The 26,486-nt window shown below is 40.6% G+C and overlaps 1 protein-coding gene across 2 annotated transcripts in view; it reads left to right on the forward strand.

Moving 5' to 3' along the window:
• Positions 1-26,486, forward strand: part of shroom1 (shroom family member 1) — an 83,582-nt gene that overhangs the window by 45,814 nt on the left and 11,282 nt on the right. For both annotated transcript variants that reach the window (XM_039775240.1, XM_039775241.1), the window contains exons 2-7: positions 3,369-5,500; positions 10,240-10,292; positions 12,214-12,711; positions 14,609-14,959; positions 16,307-16,442; positions 17,120-17,392. In XM_039775240.1, coding sequence (XP_039631174.1) covers positions 3,503-5,500; positions 10,240-10,292; positions 12,214-12,711; positions 14,609-14,959; positions 16,307-16,442; positions 17,120-17,392 — 3,309 coding nt within the window. In that variant the 5' untranslated portion in view covers positions 3,369-3,502. The remainder of the gene's footprint in view (positions 1-3,368; positions 5,501-10,239; positions 10,293-12,213; positions 12,712-14,608; positions 14,960-16,306; positions 16,443-17,119; positions 17,393-26,486) is intronic.

A 26,486-nucleotide genomic window follows, 5' to 3' on the forward strand; every position in this document is an offset into this window, starting at 1 on the left:
ACAATGGAGTATACAATACCTTAGTGTGTGCCATCTTCTCACACTCTCATGAAAAGATATACTGTCATTTCCAGTATGTTACCCCCTTGCAGAGGTTTTATGCAGAACTTTATTCTGCCCTGCACTGTCTTAGTAGTGCCCTTGCCCCTAATTGCTGAGCACTCCTTTGTATCATTTACAGTATAAAAACACAAGTGCTTATGAAATATACACAGAGTTGTAATTATATCATATAAGTTTTAATCTTAGAATATGTTGTTTTTGATAACTTATTTTTTAGTAAGTAAACTATATCTGAGTGGTCCCAGAAGAAAGCAAATGACTGCTGTTTCTGTCCCTAAATGCCGGAGTCATAGGGTTTCAGAAATAAAATCTATACAAATACTCTAACAATCCTCATAAACGTAATGGAATCTCATCTCCACAAGTAAGGTAATGAAAGAAATTGATCATAACACAGCCCTGGACATTTTAAGAGTGAGTTCCTCTGTTTTGTGATCTGTCTTTCTACAAGTATCTGCTTTCTAAAAGGCACATGGGACATCACTTCTAGCAACAGTCAAGATTATGCAGCACAATGAAGAATCTTTACTAAGAGGGGAAACGCCAAATGTAAAACTCACTAGGTGAACTTTCACAACTCATTAATTTCAGCCTTTCCAAGCTAATTATAGAGTGAGAAAATGTTTGGCTTTCTGACTCCCATCAGGTCAACAGCCTATATAGCCCAAGGCCTAATGTGGACGTACGTGACCCTGAACAGCCTGGTGAACCATCTGAGGACTGCTGTATCCTAGTGGACCCGCATAGTTAAACCTCAGGTGACTTTTGCTACTTCTCTGTTAAAAATAAAGATACCAGAGTAGTTTCTCAGAGTAGTGCCATAGAGGAAACATTTTTGGTTACCAAAAGACCCATCCACATGAAGGTTCCAGAAAGAACATTTAATTATTTAGATCTGTAACCGGCTCCATAGAGCAAATAACCATGAATAGATGGTCTTGATTTTAAAAGGACTCTTGCTGCATACATATAGTAACACAGGATAATTTCAGATTGTAATAATCAGTTAGTGTCCTGCTAGTGAGCCTACTGTACTTTATTGCCAGAAGGGATTCTCTACTGTAGTGCCCTTGAGCAAGGCCCTTAACCTGAAAATTGCTTTGGGGCTCTGCACAATGGCTGACCTTGTTACTCTGATTCCCAAAGGTCATGTGAAAAGACAATGTTCCCCTTGAGGATTAACAAAGTATATCAAAATACATTAAAATTTTGGGCTTTTTCTACTTTAGAGGTAATTTTTCACAGCCACTGCAAAGAACCCTTCCTTGAATTAAATGGTGTTTTGTGAAGCAATAGTTCTACAAGGAACCACACAATCCAGTAAAGAACCATAAAACACCATTAAAGAACCACTAATTTTTAAGAGCGTTGGTCTTGCACGTTTAACAGTTAGTCAGGTCTGAGGAGAGAGGTGATTCACGTGGGCATTTTAGGTGGTGGCAGATACCTGCAAGTAGGATAGAGCAACACATGTGAATTTAGAACTTCATTGATGCTGTTCTCAGGCTGGAAATTATGAAGTTGGACATCAGTTATTTTATCAAAATTTACGGTTACCTAAATGTCATGGTGACATGGAACATCACTTCTTGTAACAGTCAAGATTATGCAGCATACTGAAGAATTTTTACTAAGGGAGAACATTAAAGAACATTAAACAGAATTTAAAAACATCAAAGAGAACATTAATGTCCATCCATCCATTTTCTAACCCGCTGAATCCGAATAGGGTCACGGGGGTCTGCTGGAGCCAATCCTAGCCAACACAGGGCACAAGGCAGGAACCAATCTTGGGCAGGGTGCCAACCCACCGCAGGAGAACATTAATGTTTATGACAAAAAGGGCGTTGTGGCCAATGAACACAGTCAATGTTCTTTAGAAAATACTGACAGCACACTGACAATGCATCGTTGACAACACTGACAACATTGACAACACAAACTGCAGTCTTTCCTCATGGTAGTTGGGTTCCTTCTTCACAGATGGTGACCACGTTCCATCCATCCATCCATCCATTATCCAACCCGCTATATCCTAACTACAGGGTCACAGGGGTCTGCTGGAGCCAATCCCAGCCAACACAAGGCTCAAGGCAGGAAACAAACCCCGGGCAGGGCGCCAACCCACCACAGACCACGTTCCATAGCCTTTCAAACTTTAGCTGCATAGCAATGAATGGAAAGTCAATGTGTTACTGAGGAAATAATACTTTGCAGTAAAAGACATTTACATAAGCACCATTGTAACTGTAGTACTCGAGTATTCCTGTCACAAGATTAGGGTATCAAATAAACAGTGGAAAATGGGGGGCAGCTGAATATTCCAGCTTAAGGGAATTCAGTGTTCACATTGCAGAAGAATTTCAGTTTGCTATATTGACCGATGCATTCAGTGAGAGTTGATTGCACAAAAATATTTAAACTGGACAGGCATAGTCACAGATGTGCTGGTAAAATGTTTGATGTTGCAGCTACCTTAACTCCTGAAAAGGCTGCACTTAGAAATTGTTTTGGAAAATGAGGAAATTGTGTCCTCTGCTCCATTATTAGTTTAGACGCACATCTTCTAAACTAACCCAAGATCTATTGAATCTTTCATCCAGGCCTATAGATTCATAGTACACTGCAAAATACATAATGTAAAGCTTACCTTCTTTGAAAACTGAGAGCTTGAAGTATTCAAATTAAGTGCACTGTCTGTGTGGGTATTTCTTGGGGGCTCCTATTTCTTTTCATTTGCAGGTGACATGCAGGTTAGGTGGACCAGTGACTCTAAACTGACTTTCTGTGGGTTAATATGACATGTAATGGACAGCTACCCCCCTAATAAAGGGACGCACCACAGCCTTCATGAAATTGTAATTAACTAAGAAAGTTTGGAAAAAATAATGAATGAAAAGCTCCTTATGGCCTTGAAGTAAGTTGTTTTTATATCATTAGCAAAAGCAAAGAGACACCTTTGTGACCAAAGAAAAAAAATATTAAAACCACAACTTTATTGAAGGCTAGCATGATACAATAGCAGTTCCTGCTAAAAGATCCAGTGATGCCACTGTGAAAATATGTGCTAACTTTGTATGTTAGAAGACTATTAGGTCTTGTAGAATTATCAAGGGTGACTGTGGATTGTGTTTACTTAGCACAAAATCTCTCAGTATGGGCACTATGTGCACTGTAGCAGTTATACTTGGTAAAAAAGGCTGTTAAAATTGTGATTGGTTTCATTTATACAGGGTTGTGTTACAATTTTTAAACTCACCTTGCCATTTACTGTGTGATGATGTTCTTTTTTTTTTGTTTGCTAGGAGCCCATTGGTAGCTCAAATGAGTGTAAGGCTAATCCAGAAACTATGACATCACAAATGTTACCTGAGTCTATCAAGACAATGTCTTATTTTATTACTCACCAAACCTTTTCCTGCTCATCTATTGGAAACTAATGGATTCTACGAATCATGAATTTCCCCTGAGAGGCATGAAGAGTTTTGAACAAAGCACCTTTGACTATCAGACAAGTCGTCTTTCCCCTGCCAGGTCTATTGGCAGCTTTGACCAGTTTACCCATTGCCATGGAAAAGGCGACTCTGCCTACAGTTCCTTCTCTGGTTGCTCAAATGCACCAGACTGCTACTCTTGTCCCGTGGAAATCTACACTCACAATCTCCAATATGCCGACCTGAAATATGTGAGAGCTGTATACAACCCAAAACTTTCTGTTTCTGACCCAAGATCCATGGAATCTTTCAGCCCGACCAGCAAGGATTCCCCTCCAACACCGCCTACCCGTCACCAAAGCTTTGTAACAACCAGAGGCCTGGAGAAGCCTAGATTTTCATTTAATGTAGATGAGCAAGAGAGAACAGAGATCAGTGGTTTGGTTGGTCCCCACCTGGTGCCCCGCACTGACCAAAGCTACGCTGGACCTCCTCCTTCATATAGGCATGAGGACCCAATCGATGTGTCTGAAATACACAACCAACCTCAGTCTGCTCATGTGAATGCCTCCTCCAGTAACATCCAAAATAAATGTCAGTATTACTATGTGACAGGGGTGTGCTTGCCTTCAGAGATGGCCACAGAGCATGTCAAACCTCATCATGAAGAGGCCCCCTGCAGTTCTGAAAGACATAGACCAGCACTGAAATCACGGAGCAGCCAAAGTGAAGACACCGAATGTGACATGAGAGGGATTGATTTGGGACGTCATACATCTCACAATACTGCTCATCGTATCTTCTACTGTGGACCAGAGGAAAGTTCCCAGGCCTCAGAACACAACCGGCAGAGCAAGGAAGCTGTGCACGTTTCAAGCGAACCAGGCTCTGGAAATAAGATAAAGAAACAGCCTTTGGGTAATGTAGCCAGTGAAAAGATAAACAAAGAAACAACTCCACTACTTTACCACCTCACTGGGGAGCAACGTGCATCATTCCTATATTGGACCAGCAATGAAAATGAGCCAGGGGACCAAAAAACAACAAGACGGACGAGGTCAGCTTCACTGAAGCAGCAGCTGTCAAGGGAAGCTCCAGCTAAAGAGACTGTGCCCTCGGTGCTTAAGTGGAGCTGTGCTGATGAAATAGAGGAGGAAAACTTGAACCAGGAAGAAACAATGTACGGCTCAGGTTCCTCAGTGGATGACTCCTATAAAAAGTATTACAGGGAGAAGATCAAGCTTGCACAAACTAAGGTTTTGAGGGAAACATCATTCAAGAGGAAAGACCTGCAGCTCAGCTGGCCTCACAGACTGAAACCAAAAGTAACTGAGAGGCCTTCTGTCTTGCATTTTGAACCACCGGCATTCACAGGGGAAGCAGAGGCAAAGACAAAAAAAGAACCCAGAAAGGTCCATGCATCTCAGACACGTTTAGGAGTGAGGAAGAGACTCAAACCAGAGCAAAAGAAGATGTACCATTCAGAGCCAGAGAAGCTCAATCGTTTGGAAGAGTCCAGACCGGGCTCCTTGGGAAGTGAAGAAGAGGACTCCAATGTAGACCATAGTGAACTGGGCCTGGTAGCCATCCGAAAAAAAATGTTTGAAAGGGGACGAGCCTCATCAACTTCAAGTCTGTCAAAGAATGAGCTGAAGCAGATGCAACACAGTGCACTGGTGGAATATATGGAGCGCAAGACAGGACACAAACCTTCTGAAGCACATCAGCACAGACCATTGACACCTGGGGGGCACCAAGATAGAGGACTAAAGGTAGTGACAAGACCATTTTCTGCTGGCCGAGTTCTGGACTTGTCTCCTGGTTCTGACAAACACACACGCTCGCCCAGCTGTGCATCCATCGAGGCCCAAGGACAAGAACACCAACGGCAAGCAGTGTCACAAAGCTGTGTGAAATCTGTCTCAGCAGAGTTCCTGCTGGATGAGAAGGAGCAGTTTGATTGCATACGGACCCGCTCAAATTCATCTCCCTTTCCAGTCCAGGTAAGGCCGTCAGTTGGGATATGCTTGTGGAAGTCTGTGTGTAACAAGTGAAGTTTAGTCATGATCACAGTCACATTCTGATGTTCTCAGATGTAGTAGTAGCCTTCAGTTAGTGATTTTAACAAGAATATTAGTACCTGCCTAGTACCGTGAACCTTCAAATTCAAGTGTGACTTTTTGCTAGATATTCTGGGCAAGCCATTAAAAAAAAATCAAATAATCAATTATAGAAAATCAACCAAAAATGTAGCCTACGTCTACATGGGTGGGCAGCTTGGAAAAGCAGTGTTAAGCACTCCTGACTCACAGCTCCATAAACTGGACCCTAGTTCAGTTCCAGGCACTGAGTAGAGATAACTTGCTCACTTTGTGTCTGTGTGAGTTTTCTTGTAGGTACTCAGATTTTCCTCACACAAGCTCAAGATATATAAGATAGATTAATTACTCATTCTAAATTGGTGCGACTAAGTGTGCCCGGCAGTGAGCTGGCATCCTGTCCAGGATTGGTTCATGGTTTGTGGTAGATGCTAAAGAAATGAGCTCAACCTCTCCATGAAACCCTGAAATGAAAATAGCAGGTACGGACAATGGGAGGAAGGATGGATGGCTAGATATTCCTGTTTTTGTGGCTAGAGAGGTAAATGTGAAATGGAATATTTACTAAAATGTTTGCTTATTTTCTATAATAAAATTAAAATTGAACATATACAATTGGTTTGTATTTTTGCTGGTTCGTATGTACCTTATATGTCATGGGAGTATGGATAAGAGCCAGGACATATATTGTAACCAAACTATTTTTCACGTGAAAGAGCTGTTTATTTGGTAATGGGGATTGAGGTGGCGATTGTAAAATGATTATTTTTATATATTTGGATAACTTTACAAGATTGGAATATAAGTGTTTATAGATTTTTTTTTTAAATAAATGGAACACATTCCATTGAAGTGACTTGTTTTGGGCAACAACATGAGTTAGAGGTGGAAATAGAACCAGTAGCCTTTCAGTATGTTGCCCACTATTTGACACGGGGGCTGCTATGGTCATAAATCACTATCCAGAGAAGCTTTCCAAACTGAGTGTTCAATGGCCTGATTTGCCTTGCTGTCTTTTATCCTCTTGGTCTAGTTTCTTCCTTTTTCCTTATTTTGGAGATTTACAGAACCATGTCGGGGTTAATCATTTAAAAAACATTCCAAAACATCATTGAGAAAGGCTAGGGTGTACCAAGCAATCCCAGCTCCAATTGACCCCAGTCAATACTGCTCCCATTATCTTAGACTTCAGCATAGTCTGCCCCATGAGATATCTGGTAGAACCCAGGTGCTTCCTTGATTTGCATAAGCCCCGCTAGACAGTATGCATATGGTGGCACTACTAAAGTGCTGTAATAAATGTGTTCAAGAAAAATGGGCCCAGATGGTCACTTCCTCACCCAGGGCTAGTTTTATTTACTGGAAAGATGTGAATATAACTATTTTTAATAGTAGAGGTTGAATCCTGTTTTAATGAAATTCATGGGACCATAAAAATAGTTACTTATAACTGAAATTACATTATGACACAAGTGGGGAAAATATGTATTATTACCGGTGATTTGCCATCTCTAATGGCAGCAGCTCAAGGACAGCTTCGTAGTGGCTCTGCTGCATCTGGTAAACAATAAAACACGGGCAAAGTAATTGGTTGTCATCTGCAGGATAAGGCTTACCACGTAATGTGCTTCTCGCACAATGTTTAGAACATTTTAACACCAGGCTTTGACCTGTTCATTCTCGCACTCTCCTGGTCTGCCACAGAAGTGATTCTGAGCCACTGGTGTTCTTCTAATCAGAAAATTGGAATTAAAGCAGGATGATTACCTGTGTTGCGGCTCCTAGCAGCTCCTATGTTGAATGAAGTCTTGAGACTGTACCTGCCTTTTCTATACGGTAATAAAGTACCTGTATTTCCCTTGGAAACCTGGACTCACCTTCCTGTCTCTCATGCAGCTTTGTAACCCAAGCTGGACAATACCTGTATAAAAAACAGTGCTTCTTAAACTGCAAAAAATATTTTATTTGAAAATGAGACATAAGTTATATAGCAATACAGGTATGAATACAGAATGAAAACATGGAGCACTGACTCAGAATTCAGATATACCTGTATGATATCACACCTACACTCCGAGATTCTCCAAGACTGGAAATTTCACAATAGACTCACTCTTTCTTTGGGTCTAATAAGAAAGAGACAGCCTGTTGCAGGGTTCCTGAGACTCAGCAAAAACTGTAGGCGTGGCAGTATTTTTTGCAACTTACAGTATTATTATCTTTGGTGGCCATTTTTGGTTGAAAAATTATTAGTTATACTGAAGTATGACATTTCATTAAAACATAATCCATTTAATGTAATGTTGTATGGATGTTTGTCCAGACCCACAAAAAGTTTTTGTTATTCTGAAAATTTCATTACTTCAGTATTTGCTATAATGGGATTTGATCTGTATGTATTATACTGTATATGTTGCATGACAAAATCTGTTACGCAAGGAGAAACACAATACACATGACACAAGGGATGAGAAACCACAAGCCCATGTAAATAAAAAGGGTACCTGTACTCTGCAGTCTCCAATAAGAAGTATAACAGCAGCACCAAGGCACAGATTAAGCTGGCTATTTCTTGAGCTAAACATAGGAAGTAAACATGGGCAGTATGGCCATAATCCAGTTCAGGTTTTAATTAAAAATTAGGATGTTTTTAGTAGAATAAATAACACATGTAATAATGATAAAATGTGGACTTAGGTGCGTCTCTTTATCTGCCTGTTAACACTCTGTACTCAAATTAAATTTCTTCTTTGTGTCACCTTTTTTAAATTGCACAGCATTCTTGGAAATACGCTTAAAGTGTTAGGATAACTTATTACACAAAGTTTACTTGCATGCTGTGGCTGGTTGTAGGAATGGCAGTTTGGGAGAGCCAAGAAAATTTTGGGGTGCCAACTGTCCCTTTTATTCACTATGGAGCCGACTCGGACACAGACAGGCGGACATGTTGTTCTTCACCACCACATGTATTTATTATATACAATATTTACAAATAATGGTCACTCAGACCCAGTTCAATGTGCACAAGCCCCAACACACAGTCCTGGCCTCACAAATGCCTCTCTTCGGGCCGCCTCCACACTCCTCATGTGCCTTGTCCTGCTTCCACCCGACTCCAGCCTTGAATGAAGGGAGACGGCCCCTTTTATACGCTCCCGGATGAGCTCCAGGTGGTTCCCGGCATTCCCTCGTTGGCCACGCCCCAGCGTGGCAGAAGTGCCGGATGTTCCCCCGGGTATCCATCTAAATCTTCCCCCCAGCACTTCCTGGTGTGGCGGAAGTGCTGAGGTCACAAGTTCCCAAGGCATTGGGGCGCCTCCTGGCGGTGACCATGGGCCCCTACAGGGTGGGGCTTCCATGCCCTGAACCCGTGGCCCCCAAAGCAACCAGGAAGGCACAGCTGGGCACACGCCCACTTCCGGTCCTCCAAGGCGTCCCGGCCGGGTCGTCGCCCCTGGCATCTGCGACATCACCCAAAGTCAAGAAAATAATAAAGAAAAGAATGCAAATAGAACTTGTAGGCATGTGTCCCTTCAGCGGGGATTTGAAGAACAATCAAGGTGTCAGTTTTTAGAGGCGCTCCATCTTGCGGGTTGCTTCGGCCAAAAATGACGCCTCTTTTTGGGCCGCGTGGGTTTTTATGTCAGTAGGACCGGAGCAGCCGTGACTAACTGCTTTTATTAGGTGGCTTCTCTGCACTTTGGGGAAAGAAGGAGAAGACAGCATTAGCGGCAGTGTCCACTCTTGCCTTGGCAGGTTATTACATCGCTTGACTAAGCCTGGGAATTTGCATATGCGTGACAAAGTCAACACACCCAGACATTACCTTTAAGACATTAATACACTGACATAAAATCACGTTTCCTGTTTTATTTTGTAATGTTACATGCTTTAGAATTTAAAGTATACACAAGCTTTTCAAAAGCAGTGGGAATGTTATCACAAGTCACAATACTTAAAGCTAATAACATTTTAATGTGCTAAGAATTTTTCATTTTTATGTGCCCACCAAATTAAATTCCTGCACATTTCTCCACAGTAACTGCCTGAGATGAAAAGAGCAACCCATTGGCTGTTCGAATTTGTTGTTGCGTAGTTTTCCTGCATTCGTTTGTCACCATGCTCTTTTGATGGTGTGTTTTTTGAAACTTTTGTCGATGAAGACATGACCACATTTACTTTGAGATAATTTGGTGAAAACTGTATGTGATTTTCACAGGCAAAAAATAGCATCCTTTATGCAAAAGTAAGAATCAGAATACAGTGATGTCTGTGTTCACTAGGAGACATTGAGAGGGGATACTAGGATGGGGATGAAGCGAACAGATTGTGTTTTTCTTAATTTCATTTACTAGTTGTTTAAATGGTTTTGGCCAGTTTCTGTCTTTTAAAAATGTTCTGCCTGTATATTGAATTTGATTACTTGTGTCCTTTCTTCTAGATTCCATAAGGCTAAGAATTTTTTTTCAAAAGACCATTTCCTAGAATAAGTCTAGAAGTTCATTAGGTGTCAAAGCCAGTTTACACTATCTGGAGTGTGCTTCCCGCTGTTCTGCTGCAACATCCTTTAGCAGGATGAGGTGCAGTGTTCTTTAAAGTGACAAACGTGTATAATCCTGCCTGCCTTGTCTCTTCCTTTCTAGGCTGGCCGTAAGCTACAAAGTTCACGTGGTGCACTTGGCAACAGGAACTCAAGGTAAAGTTTGTTTTACAGTTTTTTTTTGCCCTGTTTTTCTGTTTTAGAAACATTTTGTATTCACACTTTAGGACTGTTAGTATATTTTTTGTATGGCGGCATTCTATTGCTCCATATAATCAGCTCTGTATAAAATAATAGATCATTTTGAATGACTTAATCCATTGTCATTATTTCTTGACAAATTCATTATAAATGATGAAACATTATACATCTTACAGTGAACAGTTCTCGAAACTGGACGCATAGTTTCCTAGTTCTTTTTGAGTCTGCAAAGTACTGCAACTTGTCTTTAGAAATTACATTTTATTGTCTTCAGGTTGCTGTCCCAAGGTTTCTGTCCTAGTCTGAAAAAATTTCATGCCAGCACTTAAATCTCAAGGTTTTTGAGCAGACTCATGCCTTGTAAGAGACCAGGTTTAAATTAGACAAAAGTTAGAAATAGGAGATCAAGAATCTTTTGGACCACCAGGCATCAGTCTACGTTCATCTTGTATGAAACTATTTCTTGTGGCCCCAGCTACAGACAGACACACTTAAGTCTCAGACACAGTTATGGTACTCAGTCCCTCAGAGTTTGAGTCCATTATTTGGGGTCCCCTTCTTAGGCCCTCTAAAGCCCTGTAGAGCATGAAAGTAATGGGTAAGGTCTGTAATAAAATGTTTTACATTACTAGAGTAACATGCCCCTAAACCTTTAAAAATTACAACATATTCCATAAAAAACAAGCTTATACAAAAATAAATTCAGTATTATTATATTATTGTTTTTTAGTATTATAACTGCATGGACTAACTGTATCCTAAGCTTAATTTTAACTAGGCAGGCAGTGTGGTGTATTGGCCTAAGGCACTATACCTGACACTACATGAATGCACGTTCTGTTTCCTCCTCCGTTTCCTTATGTGACCCTGAGGATGTCAAATAATCTATGTGTGCTCCAAAAATGTGTATAAACAGATGTATTAAATTGTAATGTTGTAAGGTGTTGGAATAGTACAACACCTGGGATAGAGATGGCAGCCAAACATATAATGCTAATTATCACCCACAGGATGATGTTCGCACATGAACCCGCATGCCACTCCAGTCTGAGGTTTCTAAGGGTGTTGAGAGTGTCTTAGATCGGAGAGTGTTTGTCTGCAGCTTGACCCTTCTGAGCCTGTCTTAACTGTTGGATTTTCAGTATGTGTGATTGGAATAGGGATGCAGTGTTGCCTCTGATCAATGGCCACTCTTTCCTGAAACAATCATGAGAAATATAACCAGTTGGTTGGAACCCAAACCAGACATCTGAAGTTAAAGGGATCATTTTTACAGGAGTTTTCAGAGACACAGTAGAGTGATTTGTGTGGGACAGGTTCCGTCCATTGGCCCCTGCCTAGTCAATGTCTGCATGTAATTTGAATGTTTTCCATACATGGGTGGTAGGCTGCTACTCTTATTTTGGCTTTCTTCTTACATCCCAAAGACATGTAGTTTATGGTGATTAGCAATTGCAAATTGACCCCATTGTATGTATGTGCATGTGTTGGACCCTGTGCCAGACTGACATTCTTGTGCAGGATTAGTTTCTCCATTGTTTCTGATATTGCAGACCTAGACTTCTGAGGACCTTAGAAATAACATGTGAATTCTGCAAATAAGGAGTGCACAAAAGATACCACCCTTTTCCACTCCATAGATGACAGAGTTTTTGCCTTGTCTGTGTAGGTCTGTTTCTGAAGATGTGTTGTTTGTTTTGTATTTGGTTCAAGGTTTATATAATTACATGTAATGTTTTTATCTGAAACTGCCATACCCTTGATGTAGTACAGAGTAAATGGTCATGTAAAAGTAAAAATTAATTTTTTCTTTGGTTGCAGTTAAAGTATTTTTTGTGGAAAATGAGATTGAGCTAATTCTGAACTTCCCTTTCAGCTCTCAAAGTAACAATCAGGCCACCCCCATTCGATTAGAAGTCATCGGTTCTGCTGGCGAGGATGCTCCTCAAATCATAAAACCCAGAGGAAAGTCAATGGAAGAGCTTGGCACCGTAGAACTGTTAGGCCGTGCAGTTCTAAGTAGAAGCACGGAGGATCTTTGTGAGTTGAAGAAAAGGAGTATTCCAGCAGAACCTTTTGAAACTCTGAGCCTGAGCTCCCCTATGGTAAAGGAACAGGCCAAAGGGTCAATCCAGGATCTGTCGAAGAATTCTGTGGGACACACCAACACCACTAGTGGAACCGAGCTGCACATAGAGAGTCAGGCTCCATTACATTTACAGCATGTGAGTCAGGAGGCGCCCACGTCTTTACCCACATATTCTCTGCTTCCCTCAAGCCTACAGTCTTTGGGTCCTTCAGCAAATATTCCGGAGATTTTTCAGAGCCTGGAGGCTTCAGGAAGTAAATCTGCGGATGTCTCTTCAGAAGCAAGGTAAGCCAAGTACAGCTTTAGACATTAAGTGGTGCAGACCAGTTCTATCCTTCCACATTTTTATATTTAATTACAAAAGCAGGTAGTGACTACCCAATCAACCCAAATTTAGGGACGACAGGCATGCTAATAAAATATCTTCAGGATTTAGGTATAAAACACAGCTCCTGGAGAAATCTTGCACAAACACATGGATAATATACACATTACTCTCAAAAAGTGGGCTGGCCAGAAATTGAGTGTGGATTCCTGGAGCTATAAAACTTCAGGTAAACATCCACATACGTCAAAAAAATTGTTAAACAGGAATCAAAACCGCATCCTTGACCCTGTAGGGCAGTAATTCTAATCTCAGTAATGCTTCATTGACCACCTCTCACTCTGCCCTTTAAAGAGGGAACATTTCCTTCCATCAATGACCAGTGATGATGGCAAGTGCTTACTTTGTTGTGGTACATCCCCATCTATGGCCATGGTATAAAAACTACAGGGATCCTTCTTATTATACAGGTTCTGTTGTTGTTTAAGGTGTGTACTCACAAGAAGGCTAGTTTTATTCTGCCCTTCCTACTTCAGGCCCAGAGACATTTCCTATCATATTGAGACTCATAAAGAGTACTTTGAGAAAAGGATGTTAGAACATCACAAACCTTATGAACCTGGTTGATAATAATTAAGCCATTGTCCTTGTACATCCCTGCAGCCTATCAAATAACCAATTAACAAAATGTGGACCGTACAGAGTCCATCAGCTGTTGTCTACTCATTTCTTAAACCTGAGCAGCCTGACATTCCAGCACTCAGGAAAGGCTTTGAAATTCACCACATAACTATAAATACATACCAGAACTACCATTGTGTACAGTATCAAATAATAAATAATCACGAATGAATCAACATTGGTAGGGTAATTGCTATGATTCAGATTTTTTTTTAATCAGGAAATCATTTGATCTAAAACAAGTAAAGACATGTTTGACATCAAATTATCAAAAAAATTAGACACAATTTCTGGCAGTAATATTCATGTTATGTATTATGTTACAAGGAGCCTAGTGTTTCTTCAAACCCAAAATAATACTAATAAAGTCAAATATGTATCGAACATGTGATATTTATTTACTGTAAACATACAGAAGGAAGGAACAATTATTTGGATAATGTAAAGTAGCCACGGGCCTCACTTCACAGGCCATTACCCTAAATGTCTATCAGGGTGGCTGACTTATTTTACCAACTCCATGAATACAATAACGTATTCAACCCATCATTCCTTTTTCTGACTAGTACAGGCAGTTTTATGGATATATGTATATGTGATCATGAATAAGCAGGAGGATATGCTGTAAATGAGAGGCAGAAAACCCAAGAAAGGGGGAGAACTAAGAGAATGGCCAATCTGGCATATCTTGTGAGTAAACGTATGAATCAGAGTACAAGTTTAATAAGCAAATACCTTTAATATTGACATTAAATATAGAGATTCAAAACTATACTGACCAATATAAGGAAGCTGCAGATTAAAGAAGTGTGCTAACCTTTTATTCCAAATCACATGCTTTTTACATTGTACAAATGTTATATACTTCGTTCATCCTGGTTACCTCAAAAATAATTTAGACATTGCTGTTCTTCCGTAATGAAGATTCATGAGCTTACTTATAACAAGAGATTGCACTTAGTTAGTAAAAGCTATTTTTTAACTCTTACACAAATATATTTAATAGTTGTTCTGAAAAAATAACTTTAGCTTCAACTACTTTTTTCAGGCTCAAAAACAAATTGTTTGTATCATATGAAAATGAATGGATTATTGAAAATTAATAATTTAAATTGTTATGGTGACATTGTGACTAGTGTTCAGTAACCTCTGATTTCTCTTTGCTTGGATTTTCAGGTTGACACCACCAGAGGGAGAACCTGAGCTTCCCTTCAAGGATGAAGAACATGGAGACTCTGGCCAGATGGGTCCTCCCATTGCTGAAAAGACAGACAAAGCAAACTCTGCTGAAGTGCAGCATGACGAACCAGTAACTGAAAGCAACAAAGAACAGACCCATGAGAATGACAAGTGGGAAGAGCTGGTCTCTGCGATTGTGGCTGCTGACCATTCACTGGCTGATGTGCTTGAACCCTTGTCCAGAAGGAAGACCACATTGAGCCTCATGGAGCAGCTCTTATCAGAGGACACATTGCTGATGGAGGAGTATTACAAACGGAAGCAGATGCAACAACAGGCAATGCACAAGTAAGGCTTGAGCAGAATTGTTTTAAAAAGAGGGAGTGGAACTGAAGCATCAGGTGACGAGCATGTAATGAACCAAGTTAAACAACAAACAAGTTTGCACTTTTATTTGCACTTTGTTTCTTGCATCAGCTTCTTTTAAAAGGCACTATATATGATATACACACAATTTTGGTATATGACTGAGTACTGTTTAGTTCAGTAAATCTCCACTGTTTGTTTCTGTTGTTTCAGGTCATTTATTTATACAGTGATCTTCCAGCAGGGCATGATAATAAAATGATGTAGTGGTTGGTACTGCTGCCTCCCAACTGCAGCATCTTGAGTTTAAATTCCTTGCCCAGTCATTGTCTGAGTAGAGTTTTCTTGTGACCTTCCCATTTTTGCATGATATTCTAGTCATTCTCCCACATCCCCAGAGACAGGCATGTTAGGTTCTTTGGTGACTCTAAATTGGACTGGCATTAGAGAATGTGAATGAGTGAATGTGTCAGTGCAATAGACACATGCCCGCTTCCTGCCATGTGCCCAGACTGAATATTAATAAAAGATCTTAAGAACGTTGAGTTATGTTACATAGATGAAGGAATAAGATCTGCCAGTAGGACACAGTATTCAGGGCAGTGGGATTACCCTGGTCTACAGGGGTGTTCCTTGAGCTCATCATGCTATGTCACTAAAGGTGGGTTAAAGATCTACCATGCATGGCTTGCCTCCTAGATTGAGGACATCTTGATGTGTATCATGGTTACAACCAGTTACACTGAGAGTGAAGAAAAAAAAATAATGGACATTTTTATGTTTAAGGGCGGCACGGTGGCGCAGTGGTAGCGCTGCTGCCTCGCAGTTAGGAGACCCGGGTTTGCTTCCCGGGTCCTCCCTGCGTGGAGTTTGCATGTTCTCCCCGTGTCTGCGTGGGTTTCCTCCGGGCGCTCCGGTTTCCTCCCACAATCCAAAGACATGCAGGTTAGGTGGATTGGAGATTCTAAATTGGCCTTAGTGTGTGCTTGGTGTGTGGGTGTGTTTGTGTGTGTCCTGCGGTGGGTTGGCACCCTGCCCAGGATTGGTTCCTGCCTTGTGCCCTGTGTTGGCTGGGATTGGCTCCAGCAGACCCCCGTGACCCTGTATTCGGATTCAGCGGGTTTGAAAATGGATGGATGGATGGAGACCCCCGTGACCCTGTATTTGGATTCAGCGGGTTAGAAAATGGATGGATGGATGGATTTTTATGTTTATAGACAGAACTTGCTGCAAAGAGCTCTGTCAACTTCTGAATGACAAATTATGTAAAGTGGCATGCTCAAGAAGTAAGGGTAAACATAAACTAACACAAGGTTTAAACTCTTTCAGTAATGGACAGATAGACCACCCAGACTGCATGACCTTTAACCCACCAGAGAAGCCTCAAAGCCTAGCTGGGGAGAGAACAGTACTTCAGAGTAATCTTACCAGTTCTGAGGATTCCAGTGAACTGATGGCGAAGAAGGTAATCTTACCGCGTTAAACTGAATCCTGAAGCATGACAGTAAAAATGTGCCAATTCGGCAAAATTAGATTCCTTATCTGCTTGAAATGCATGCTAAGACAAACATTTCTTGTGTTGTCTTTGGACTGACTGTTATCTTGTCAATTGCATCTTTTTGCAAATATGCAATGATTTACAGCAAATGGTGAGCAGCAAAGAATATTTATCTGCTGTCAAGGTGGTGGTGGCAACTTTTTTTTATAAACCATTTCACAGAGGGGCACAACTGTAACCTGCTGAAGGAGAGTAACCTTTTTATAATGGTGCACAATAATAAACATTACCTAATAGGATGTTGCAAACCTTTTTAAAAGGCACATTGCTTTGGATATCCTGTTCCTCTGGCATCTGGGTGCCGGAGATTAGTGTGCCAACTGTTTAAAGAACTCTGTTATTTCAATACTATCTCTCTTTCTCCTTATAAAGAGGTTTTGCAATTCCTTAAAGGCTTTTCATTCTCCACCTCATGTGAGTGCTTGGCAAACTGCAAGTGATGCCAATCCAAGGATTTGTATTTAACAGATAAAGCTCTTGTACTGTGGGAATCACCACATTAATCTCTTGGCACTGACACAAGTGTGAATAAAACAGACCAAGATTTATTTATTTCAATTGTTTTCTTTGTTCTTTATCTCTAGAATGAATTGCTCAGATATATTCGTTGCCAGATACAGTTACTGGAGGGACGAAGGTTGGCATTGGCAGAGGACCTTACATTGAATTGCTCACTTGGCCGCTCAGTGGAGGCCAACCTCCAGGAACATTGCACGGCTGGTGAATTTGAGCGCTACACACTGTTCGTTGGTGACCTGGAGCGGGTGGTGAGCCTGCTGCTCTGCTTATCTGCTCGCTTGGCACGGGTGAAGAATGCCCTCAGCAAAGTCAACTCAGATACAGATGCAGAAGAGCAGGTGAGTTATCTGTTTGTACATAGCACTGAGAACAGAATTGAGATAGAAAGACAGTTCACTTCAATATTTAATTCTTAACAACAGATAACAAAAATAGCAAAAAGTATCTCTTCTTCTAAATAGCTTGCCATGGTGAGATTTTTATAGTCACAAACAAAAAAAGTATAGCAAGCCATAATTCCCGGTCCCAAGCAAAAGCCTCCAACACCTCCCCGGGGAATTTCAAGTAACTTCCAGTCTGGCTGGAAAATATAATACCTTCAATGTGTCCTGGGTATTTGCATGGCGCTCTATGCCTATTATTCTAAGAGAGGGAAGTTGCCAAGAGGTAATTCTCAGTAAGTGCCCAATCTCCCAGTCTGAAGTAGCAGAGGCCCAACACCAAAATCCTCCCAGACTGTGCGCTCTGCTTCATTTTGTACCTGTCAACTTCATTAAGCACCTTGTTATTAACTTTTCTGCAGAAAGTGTCTCTCCAGTATTATTCAGTATAATGGTAATACCGCTGGCAGTTTATTGCAAAACTGTAGTGATCAGTAAATTGTTTGCCTTTTGTGCTTGTATGCAGCATTCAAAAAATACAAAACAATTTAAGTATTTCCAGTTAAGCAATACAAAATGTCCCATGGAAAACAACTCTTCTATGACCGCTATGTTGGAATATAGTTTTCTGCTATGAAGGGTGACCAATCAGGAAATGAAAAATTGTAATAAGCAGGATCCAATCGAGGAAGATTCACACAATATGCTTGAACTAACCAGAACCAGAGTGTGCATTTTTAGAAATCTTCATTTTCACCCATCCACAAGGAAATGCTATGCTGATGTTTTTTAAAAGTATCGGACCCTAAAGAGTGTTTTCAGAAGTGTGCATTTTTAAATGAAAACTTAGTAGTGTGGTTGAGCTCTAAGAGATGTTGATTCTTCCTCGAAGAATCTTACCCTCACTGGTGAAATGCTCCAGTTCACACCAGCAATTATAGTCTAATGAGGCCTAAATGAGGACATCATCTGCACACCGCAGAGACTTATCTATACAGACCCTAAACCACTTAAGCTTTGGATGCACCTATTCGTAAAAACCACAAAGATGAAGGGAGACAAGACTGCACCCTGTCTCTTCCGACCTTCCCGTCTGATTTAATTCCAAGAATGCGGACAGAACCCTAACTCTACAAATGAAGGAAGCAAATTGTCCTAGAACCCACAATTTTGCAGCAACTCCTGTGAAATACTCCACGGTTCAAGGTTACCAGTCTGCTGCAGTCTTAAGAAATGTGTGTAGAATGACTGACAAATTTCCATGGCCCCAAAATTATATGTGTAAGAATTAAGAATGAACCACTTTTCCAGAGAAATGCCCAAGGAGGCTGTGGAGTATCATCGCTCAGTAATTAGAACACAGCCTCTTTTTGAAAACTTCATCATCATTATTATTTTACACTTTTCCAAGTGAGGTTCATGATAGCAGCTTGTTAACCTGGGCTGACCAAAGAGACATCTGAAAAATATCTAGTGTGGTCAACATCTCTAACTTGACCTCACCAAGCAGAACAGCCTTAGGATTGCAGAGCTGCTCAGCCTGCACAGTTGTGCTTTGCTATGCAGTGTGTACAAAAGACAATGAAAAACCTGTTTGGCTTCCACAGAAAAGTGACACTAAATAAATTCCAACAATATACAAAAAGGACAATGAATACAATTATTTATTTATTTAGTTTTAGTGATTACTGTGCACAAATGGTGCTGGCCTTCCTGCCTCTCATATCTGCTTAGCATTACCACAGTGAGTGTCAGGACTGTACCTGCTGTAAGGCTTGTGTGCGTACACTCGAAGGGCAGGTTTGTGGTTGAAAAGACGTAATGCAGCCTGTTAGCTGTCTGCTTTGCCTTATGGATGATAAACCCTTGTATTGACCATTTATGTTTTTTCAGAGTGAGCCTAGCCTTGCTAGAGTCATCCTCAATAGGATCTGTGATCATTTGCCCACCTACCAGCGACTGTAGCAGTCTGGTTTTATGCCTAAGAAGTCTACCATTAACTTCATTCTGGCACTAAGGGTTATTATTGACAGCAAATGTGAATATCAAAAGGGTTTCTTCGCAGCTTGTGCCGATTTTTGTAAAGTGTTTGACTTAGTTGGTTGAGTTGCCCTGTGGAGACATCCTGCGACTTTGTGGGATCCCCCTGAAGTTGGTGATGTCATGGCCGGCCTGTACATTAGCATTGCGAGTGCTGTGCAGAATGAAAGCAGAACCTCTGTGTTTTTGCCAGTTGACTCTGGGGTTTGTCGGGGGTGTATTCTTACTCCTACTCCGCTCACTGTTTCTATGGACTGGGTGTTAGGCAGGGTCGTGGGGTCCAGTAGCTGTGGGGCATCTGTTGGTGAAGAAAGATTCAATGATCTTGACTTTCCTGATGATGCTGTGATCTTCGCAGAGTCAATGGAGCCTCTGATCAGGGCTCTCGAGAGACTGAGTAAGGAGTCTAATTGTCTAGGCTTGTGATTGTCCTGGATAAAAACCAAGATCCACACCTTTAATGACCTCTTGAGCACAGCCATCAGCAGTGTGTCCGTCAGCGGAGAGAATGTCTATCTCATTAAGAGGTTTACTTACCTTGGCAGCGACATTCATGTCTCTTGTGACTCTTCCTATGAAGTCAGTAGACGGATTGGAAGAGCATGGGGTGTCATGAGGTCGCTGGAAAGGGGTGAGTGGCACTCCCGATGTCTTTGCAAAAGGATTAAGGTTCAAGTCTTTAGGGTCCTGCTGTTTCATTTCTTGCTAGATGGTCACAAGACATCGACGCAATCAAGTGACTTGAGATGAAGACTGGACTCCTTCAGTACTGTGTCTCTTCGGAAAATCCTTGGGTATCGATGGTTTGGTTTGGCTTTGTGTTGAACGAATGGTTGCTGACGGAGTTCTGAATGAGGCATGCTACCTGCATTGTGAAGGAGTGTCAGTTACAGCACTATGGCTCACAGGATCGTCAAAAGTTGAGGACCTGGGCAGCTGGACCAGGCCAAGGGGATACCCACATAACACCTGGCTGCAGCAGATAAATGGTCATTTCCGGTGGGTGGGACCATGTGTCTGCCTTGGGGGTTGCCAAACAGGATCCTGAGCTGTTTTGCCATATAGTGAGTGCGCAACATGCTGTATCAGTGCATGCTCCCCAACTTGACCTTACCTTAGCCTGTCTGTGGGTCACCCAACCAAATGATGTGGTTAAGTGAAGTTGCTGAGAACTGGGCAGGCTGTTTGGCTCAACTCAGCGTGTTGTCACCATGACCCTCAGAATACTATGTTGATGATGATGATGCTTGATGCTGTGTTTTTTTCCAGAAGTTAATTTTTTCTTGTTTGTTCCTAATGCTAGATTCTCCTTATTATTTATCTATTTTTTTTTCTTGTGTAAAGATTTCAAAGGGGCTGTTGAGGAAGCCCACCTTGGTAGATTTTGTGGGGGTGGTGATGCGCTTAAAAAAATCCTTCCAGGTCACTATGAAGTGGACACTCCTTAGCTTTCCCAGTAAGGTTAGAGTCTGGGTTTGACTGGGTAATACTTTGTGTTACTTGCTGGTCCCTATCACTAGAAACAAATAAGGTGTAGCAGAATAGTTTTAATGTTTTTGTTCAAGCTCTTCAAGCTGCATGTTAATAATACTGTGAATAGTTATTGGCAATCTAAATGCAAAAAACACTGAGTTTGGTTTTATATTATAAAATAATATTTACACAAATCACCTACCTCTCCTTACATTTCCTGAATCTGCTTTTCTTGGCTAAAATGCTAGTTGTACATGTGAGGTCAATTGCCTCAGTGTGGGTGTTAAGTGTACTCAGTGATAGAACAGTTTTTAATTCACATTTGGTTCTTACCTTACATAAAGTGCAGTTAGGATAACACACCATCTTCCTGTGACAGTGTAGTACAGATTCATGAAAATGGATGGAGTAATGAATGTCTTCTTGTAGTTTTAAATGTGACAATTATTTGACAATGAGCCTTATTATCTTTTCTTAAAGCTCCCCCTAGTGGATGAATAAGCAGTTTATAAGATTTCAACAAGAATGTCGGTCAGATAGACAGGTTTCCAGTATACCATGGGGATGCCTGCTGTTTTGGCAGTACTTGTTGCCAATTCTAGCCAGTGTCATATGGGGCTATGCTGTTTTGTAAAGCAAATAATGAATTATTCATTAGAAAAATTACATGATTTGTCACACTTTTAGTGGGATGGAAAAGGAGAATCACATGGCTGTCCACAGTTTGTTCTGACTGTAACAGATTGGTTTACTTTGCTTGGATACAGGTTGGCATGCTTCTGGCAATTTTTCTTTTTGTATCTTGCAATGGTAAGAACCAAGCAGTGGACATGTGACCGACTGCAAAAACTCCAAAAAGACAAAATGTAGTGTCTGTGGAGAAAGACTGACAAAATAAAACAAAAGGCAGATTTGTTCATAAGGTGACAAAATTACTGTAAATTTTGGATTTGGAAATGTGGTTTGACATGTTTGACTATTAGTGTTTTACAGATGAGCAGATCGCTGTGATGCTTAAGTGAGACTGCCCAAAAACGACAAATATCCAAAAATGTACTGAGAGGCTCACCAGAGGCTGATCTGGGTGTCCATTGCATCATACTCCATCCATTCAGTTTCTAAGCTAACCCACCTATCCAGTTCTGGGTTACAGAAAGCTGGTCCTGTAGACTGTGCAAAACCAATCAGAATACCAGGAGCACCAAGCACTGTAAGCAACTGGAGAGCTGTGAGCGGCCTTTTTACCAAATCCATGCACCTCACAGAGGAGTTTAGATGTATAGCAGGGATGAAAGGGACACACAAGAAGAATAGCAAGGAGCGACTAACACATGATTTGTGAGATGCAGGATAAATATTTTGTTATGGGCAAGGTGACTATATTACTTTTCTGCATTAGTTCTGTTAGATCATTTTTGATACTTTATTATGCTTTGGTGCAGTTATTATAATGTTACTGTAAGAACACTCACCATGTATCCATTATTAGAGCACCTCATATTTTTTTCCTTTTGTGCAGTCCAGAATAATTGGGAAATGTCCTTAAGGTCATACAGGTATCCTCCTTGTGCTTAACCAGTCACAACTCCCAGTTCTTTAACTTAAAGAAGGCACTAACTTGATGTTCCAGTTTCTGTTCATGTCCTCCTATTTCACTAAGCTCATCAGTCTCTGGTGATGCCCGTGTGCATACTTAGGTGCCCTAGTCTCTGAAGATGCCCATCTTTTTCCCCTAACATAACCCCCCTATTCTGTTATAGTGTTGATTTGTAAAACAAAAATAAGGCTACACTCTGGCTCAGTTAATGATAATTAGGAAAATGAGGAGGTAATGGAGTAATCAACAAAAGATGAGTAAATAAAAAAATAAACAAACAACGTGACCTGGGACAGTCGTCTCACTTGACAGATTCGTCTTACACAGCAGTTCTGTTGCTCTTTATGTTGTTGTTATTTGAGCAGTTTCATTTTATTCCATTCTTTTAGGTTTTATTGTAGGCTTTTGATGATGTTGCTCAAGTTTATATAATGTATTATACCCAGTAAAATTTCCATTATACAAAATGTGAAAGTATTTTTGTTACTTTTATGAGTTGTTTGCTCTGTAGCTGTGCACAGTTTTTGAGCTGTTCCACTTATGTTGTGCATCTTGCCATATTTTAACAGTTTCTTTGTGGCTTCCATGATACTGGCCTTCCCGATATGCATATCTGTTGCTGTTGACTTTACTGTAGAAGATTACAGTTAGTTAAGGAGGTTTGAATCTAACCATTTTTGAGACTGGCTTCCTTTTTTCAGTTCTTTTATCTCATGAGCATTCTCTGTTTACATAATAAGCGATAAGCTATGATGCACCATATTGATAATATGCTTTAGTGGTAAGTCTACATTAGATGAGTAATTTCCCTGGTTTCTGGATTATGATTTCTCCACCAGGTTTTTATCAATGTCCACTCCCATTGCCGTTTCTGCCCTCACCCCTGGTTTATCTTTTTTAACCCTGTTCTTCCACAACTAGTCAGCAATGTTATCAAAACAAGTCAGCAATGTTTTGGACAGCATCCATGTCAGCTGTGCTATAGTTAAACACAAAAGTGTTTTCCTTAGCAGAAGAATCCCGATTCCTTGTTTATTGGCTGCATATTTTCACTTGAAGTAATCTTTTCCAGGATGCATGCATGACTAATACAAACTATTGGACTAATGGGTCTGTTAACATAGATGTGCGCTTCACAGTCTTAGGGTGTGACTGGTGAAGTGAAGAGCAGCAATGCACTTACAGGGTGCTTTGAGCAACATTATGTACAGTGTAGTTTCTGGATGGAATTTGCTTCTTTTCCCATATCTACGTCAAATGTGGACTTTGGTTATGTCTCAGCTTCCAAACTTGTATATATTGTAATAACTGACAGCTCTCAGTTGGTCCAGTTTTCTTAGATGTGATATCAAATCACAGAAACACCGAGCCAAGTGGTTTTACGTGGAATTCCATTAGAGTATCCCTGGCTTGAGTGAGTGTGGACTTCAATAGACACGCGCCATATCCAAATTTTAATTCCTGTTTTACACTGAAAAAAAAACTCCCTAATTGGATGAAGCTAGTCCAGGAAATACTTTGTCTCAACACAAGAGGGCATTTACGTGTCATCCATTCAGTGTGCACTCAGGCTTTCCTGTTAGTACTTCAAACCAACAAGCAAACAACTGCCATTTCATTTAGAGCTCTTCTGTAGTGAATGCAAATCATGGCGCTCTACAAGTGCAGAACTATAGTACAGCTGTCTGCATATATTATCTGCAGTGGAGCATGGACATCGTCTTGCTCACGCGCACTCAGTGTGTCGACAACTAGAGAATGAACCTTCACCCTTGTTTATGGGGCCATTATTGTCATGTGTACAGAGTACAGTGAAATTCGTACTTCCATAAGTCATTCAACATGTAACTACCATACCTCGAAACATCCATCTTCATTACCTGAAAAACTCTATAATACAAAATATAGTACATTATGGATCACAAACTCAAATCTGCAGAAGTGGTTTACAATCCAGTGTCATATTTATATATATGACATAAGAATTTCCCTCGGGATGAATAAAGTTCTTATCTTATCTTATGTTTATTTATCACAACGCATATTTGGTTCTTTGCTCTTTTCCTTTATTTGTTTTTAAAGAGTTGGGTTTTGCCTGAAGAAAAACCTGTACATTATAACATTAAAATGTCTGTACAAGTGAGTGCCAGTGTGGACTAATGAATACATACAGTATATAATGTATGCAGTATTTTTCCTCAGATAACTCCCCGTTTTTATGAAAAGAAAACTATTTGTGGACCAGTCTGCTGTGCTCATGGTCTTTGTGTGGACTGTAGTGTTAGAAGGTGTTCATGTTGTTGAGAGTGGTGCGTTGCTGTAGTTGCCACACAAACCTCACTAAAATATTGTTGCCTTCTGTCCTTTCACAAGGGCACATTGTAATGCTCTAGATGGCACTACAGTGTGATCTCAGCTCAATGCACAAATGTCTTAAAACTGAAATGGATCAGGTCTCAGTTTAAACTTGCAGCCATAGAAATACAGTACTCCAAACCATAATGGAAAAGACCCTGCGCTTATTTGTCTAGATTGTAAATCACTCTCACCGAGGGCTCCTGGGCAGGGTGAATCCACTTTCATGGTAAATGCCTTACTTGCAGTCATGTGAAAAGGTTAGTACACCTTATTAAATGTGTTTTCTTTTTTAAGGATAGCCGGTGTGGAGATATCAAGATTTGTAAATCTATCTATCATCTTTTAAACAGTACCTACAGATAAAGGTTGTATTATAATAGGCATTGTGCCCCATAGACATTTCATAGTCCTTTGTATAATTTAAATAAACAAAAATACAAATTTTGCATGTGGAAAAGGTAAGTACATCTCTACACTGTTACTACCTCAAATACTTAAAATTAAACTGGATGAACCAGATCAGGTGCATATTTATTATAACAGCATTAAGAGGATTTATAGAGAAACTGGTCTTATTTAAACCTCAGATATTTAATTTGGTTTGCTCCTTATTTTAGAACTGTATGTTATCACCATGACTAGATCAAAATAGCTCTGTAGGGCCTTCATAGAGAAGGATATAGATATCTAGCAGCCTGTGAAGGGATTGAAAAAGATCTCCAAACAACTGGACATCAACCATTCCACAGTCATGAAGATCATCTGCAAGAGGAGAAGATTTTAAACAGCTACCAACTTGTCCAGGCCAGGCCACCCCAGCAAGTTCAGCCCAAGAGCAAAATGCAACATGTTGAAAGAAGTCTCTCTAAGAATCCCAGAATTACATCATGGGACCTACAGGTAGCTCTTACCACTTTTGATATCAAAGTGCATGACTCAAACTGGTGGCACAAATTAGAGTTTCCAGGAGGAAACCTTTGCTCTCCAAAAAGAGCAATATCAGCAAAAGCCTTATCTTTGATCATGCATACCTAGACAAAGATCAGGACTTCTGGAATAATGAACTCTAGACAGACAAGGCAAAGATAGAGTTACTTGGCCACAGTGCCAGAGGACATGTTTGGCAAAAACCAAAAGCAGTATTTGACCAGAAGAAAATGATACCATCTGTAGAGCATGGTGGATGAAGTATTATGATTTGGGGCTGCTTTGATGCAACAGGACCTGGGCAGCTCACCATCATAGAAGCCACACTGAAGTTTTTATTGTACCAGTGGTGGGTGCTTTAGCATGATGTGTGACCATCTGTCAGAAGACTGAAGCTCAGCAAAATGAGCACTCTACAACATGACAATGACTCTATCTGTAGATCCATCAAGAAAATGACTGAAAAGAATGAAATGGAGGATTCTGAAATGGCCAAATAAAAGCCCTGATCTGATTCCTATCGAGATGCTGTGGAGGTATTTGAAACAGGCTGTGCATGAAAGACATCCCTGAAACATCACACAAGTGAAAGAATTCTTCATGGAGGAGTGGGAAAATGTTCTCAAGTCATTGTCAGAGACTGATAGACCGATATGC

The sequence above is a fragment of the Polypterus senegalus genome, chromosome 13 (assembly GCF_016835505.1).
Source record: "Polypterus senegalus isolate Bchr_013 chromosome 13, ASM1683550v1, whole genome shotgun sequence".
In the NCBI taxonomy this organism is placed as follows: domain Eukaryota; kingdom Metazoa; phylum Chordata; class Cladistia; order Polypteriformes; family Polypteridae; genus Polypterus; species Polypterus senegalus.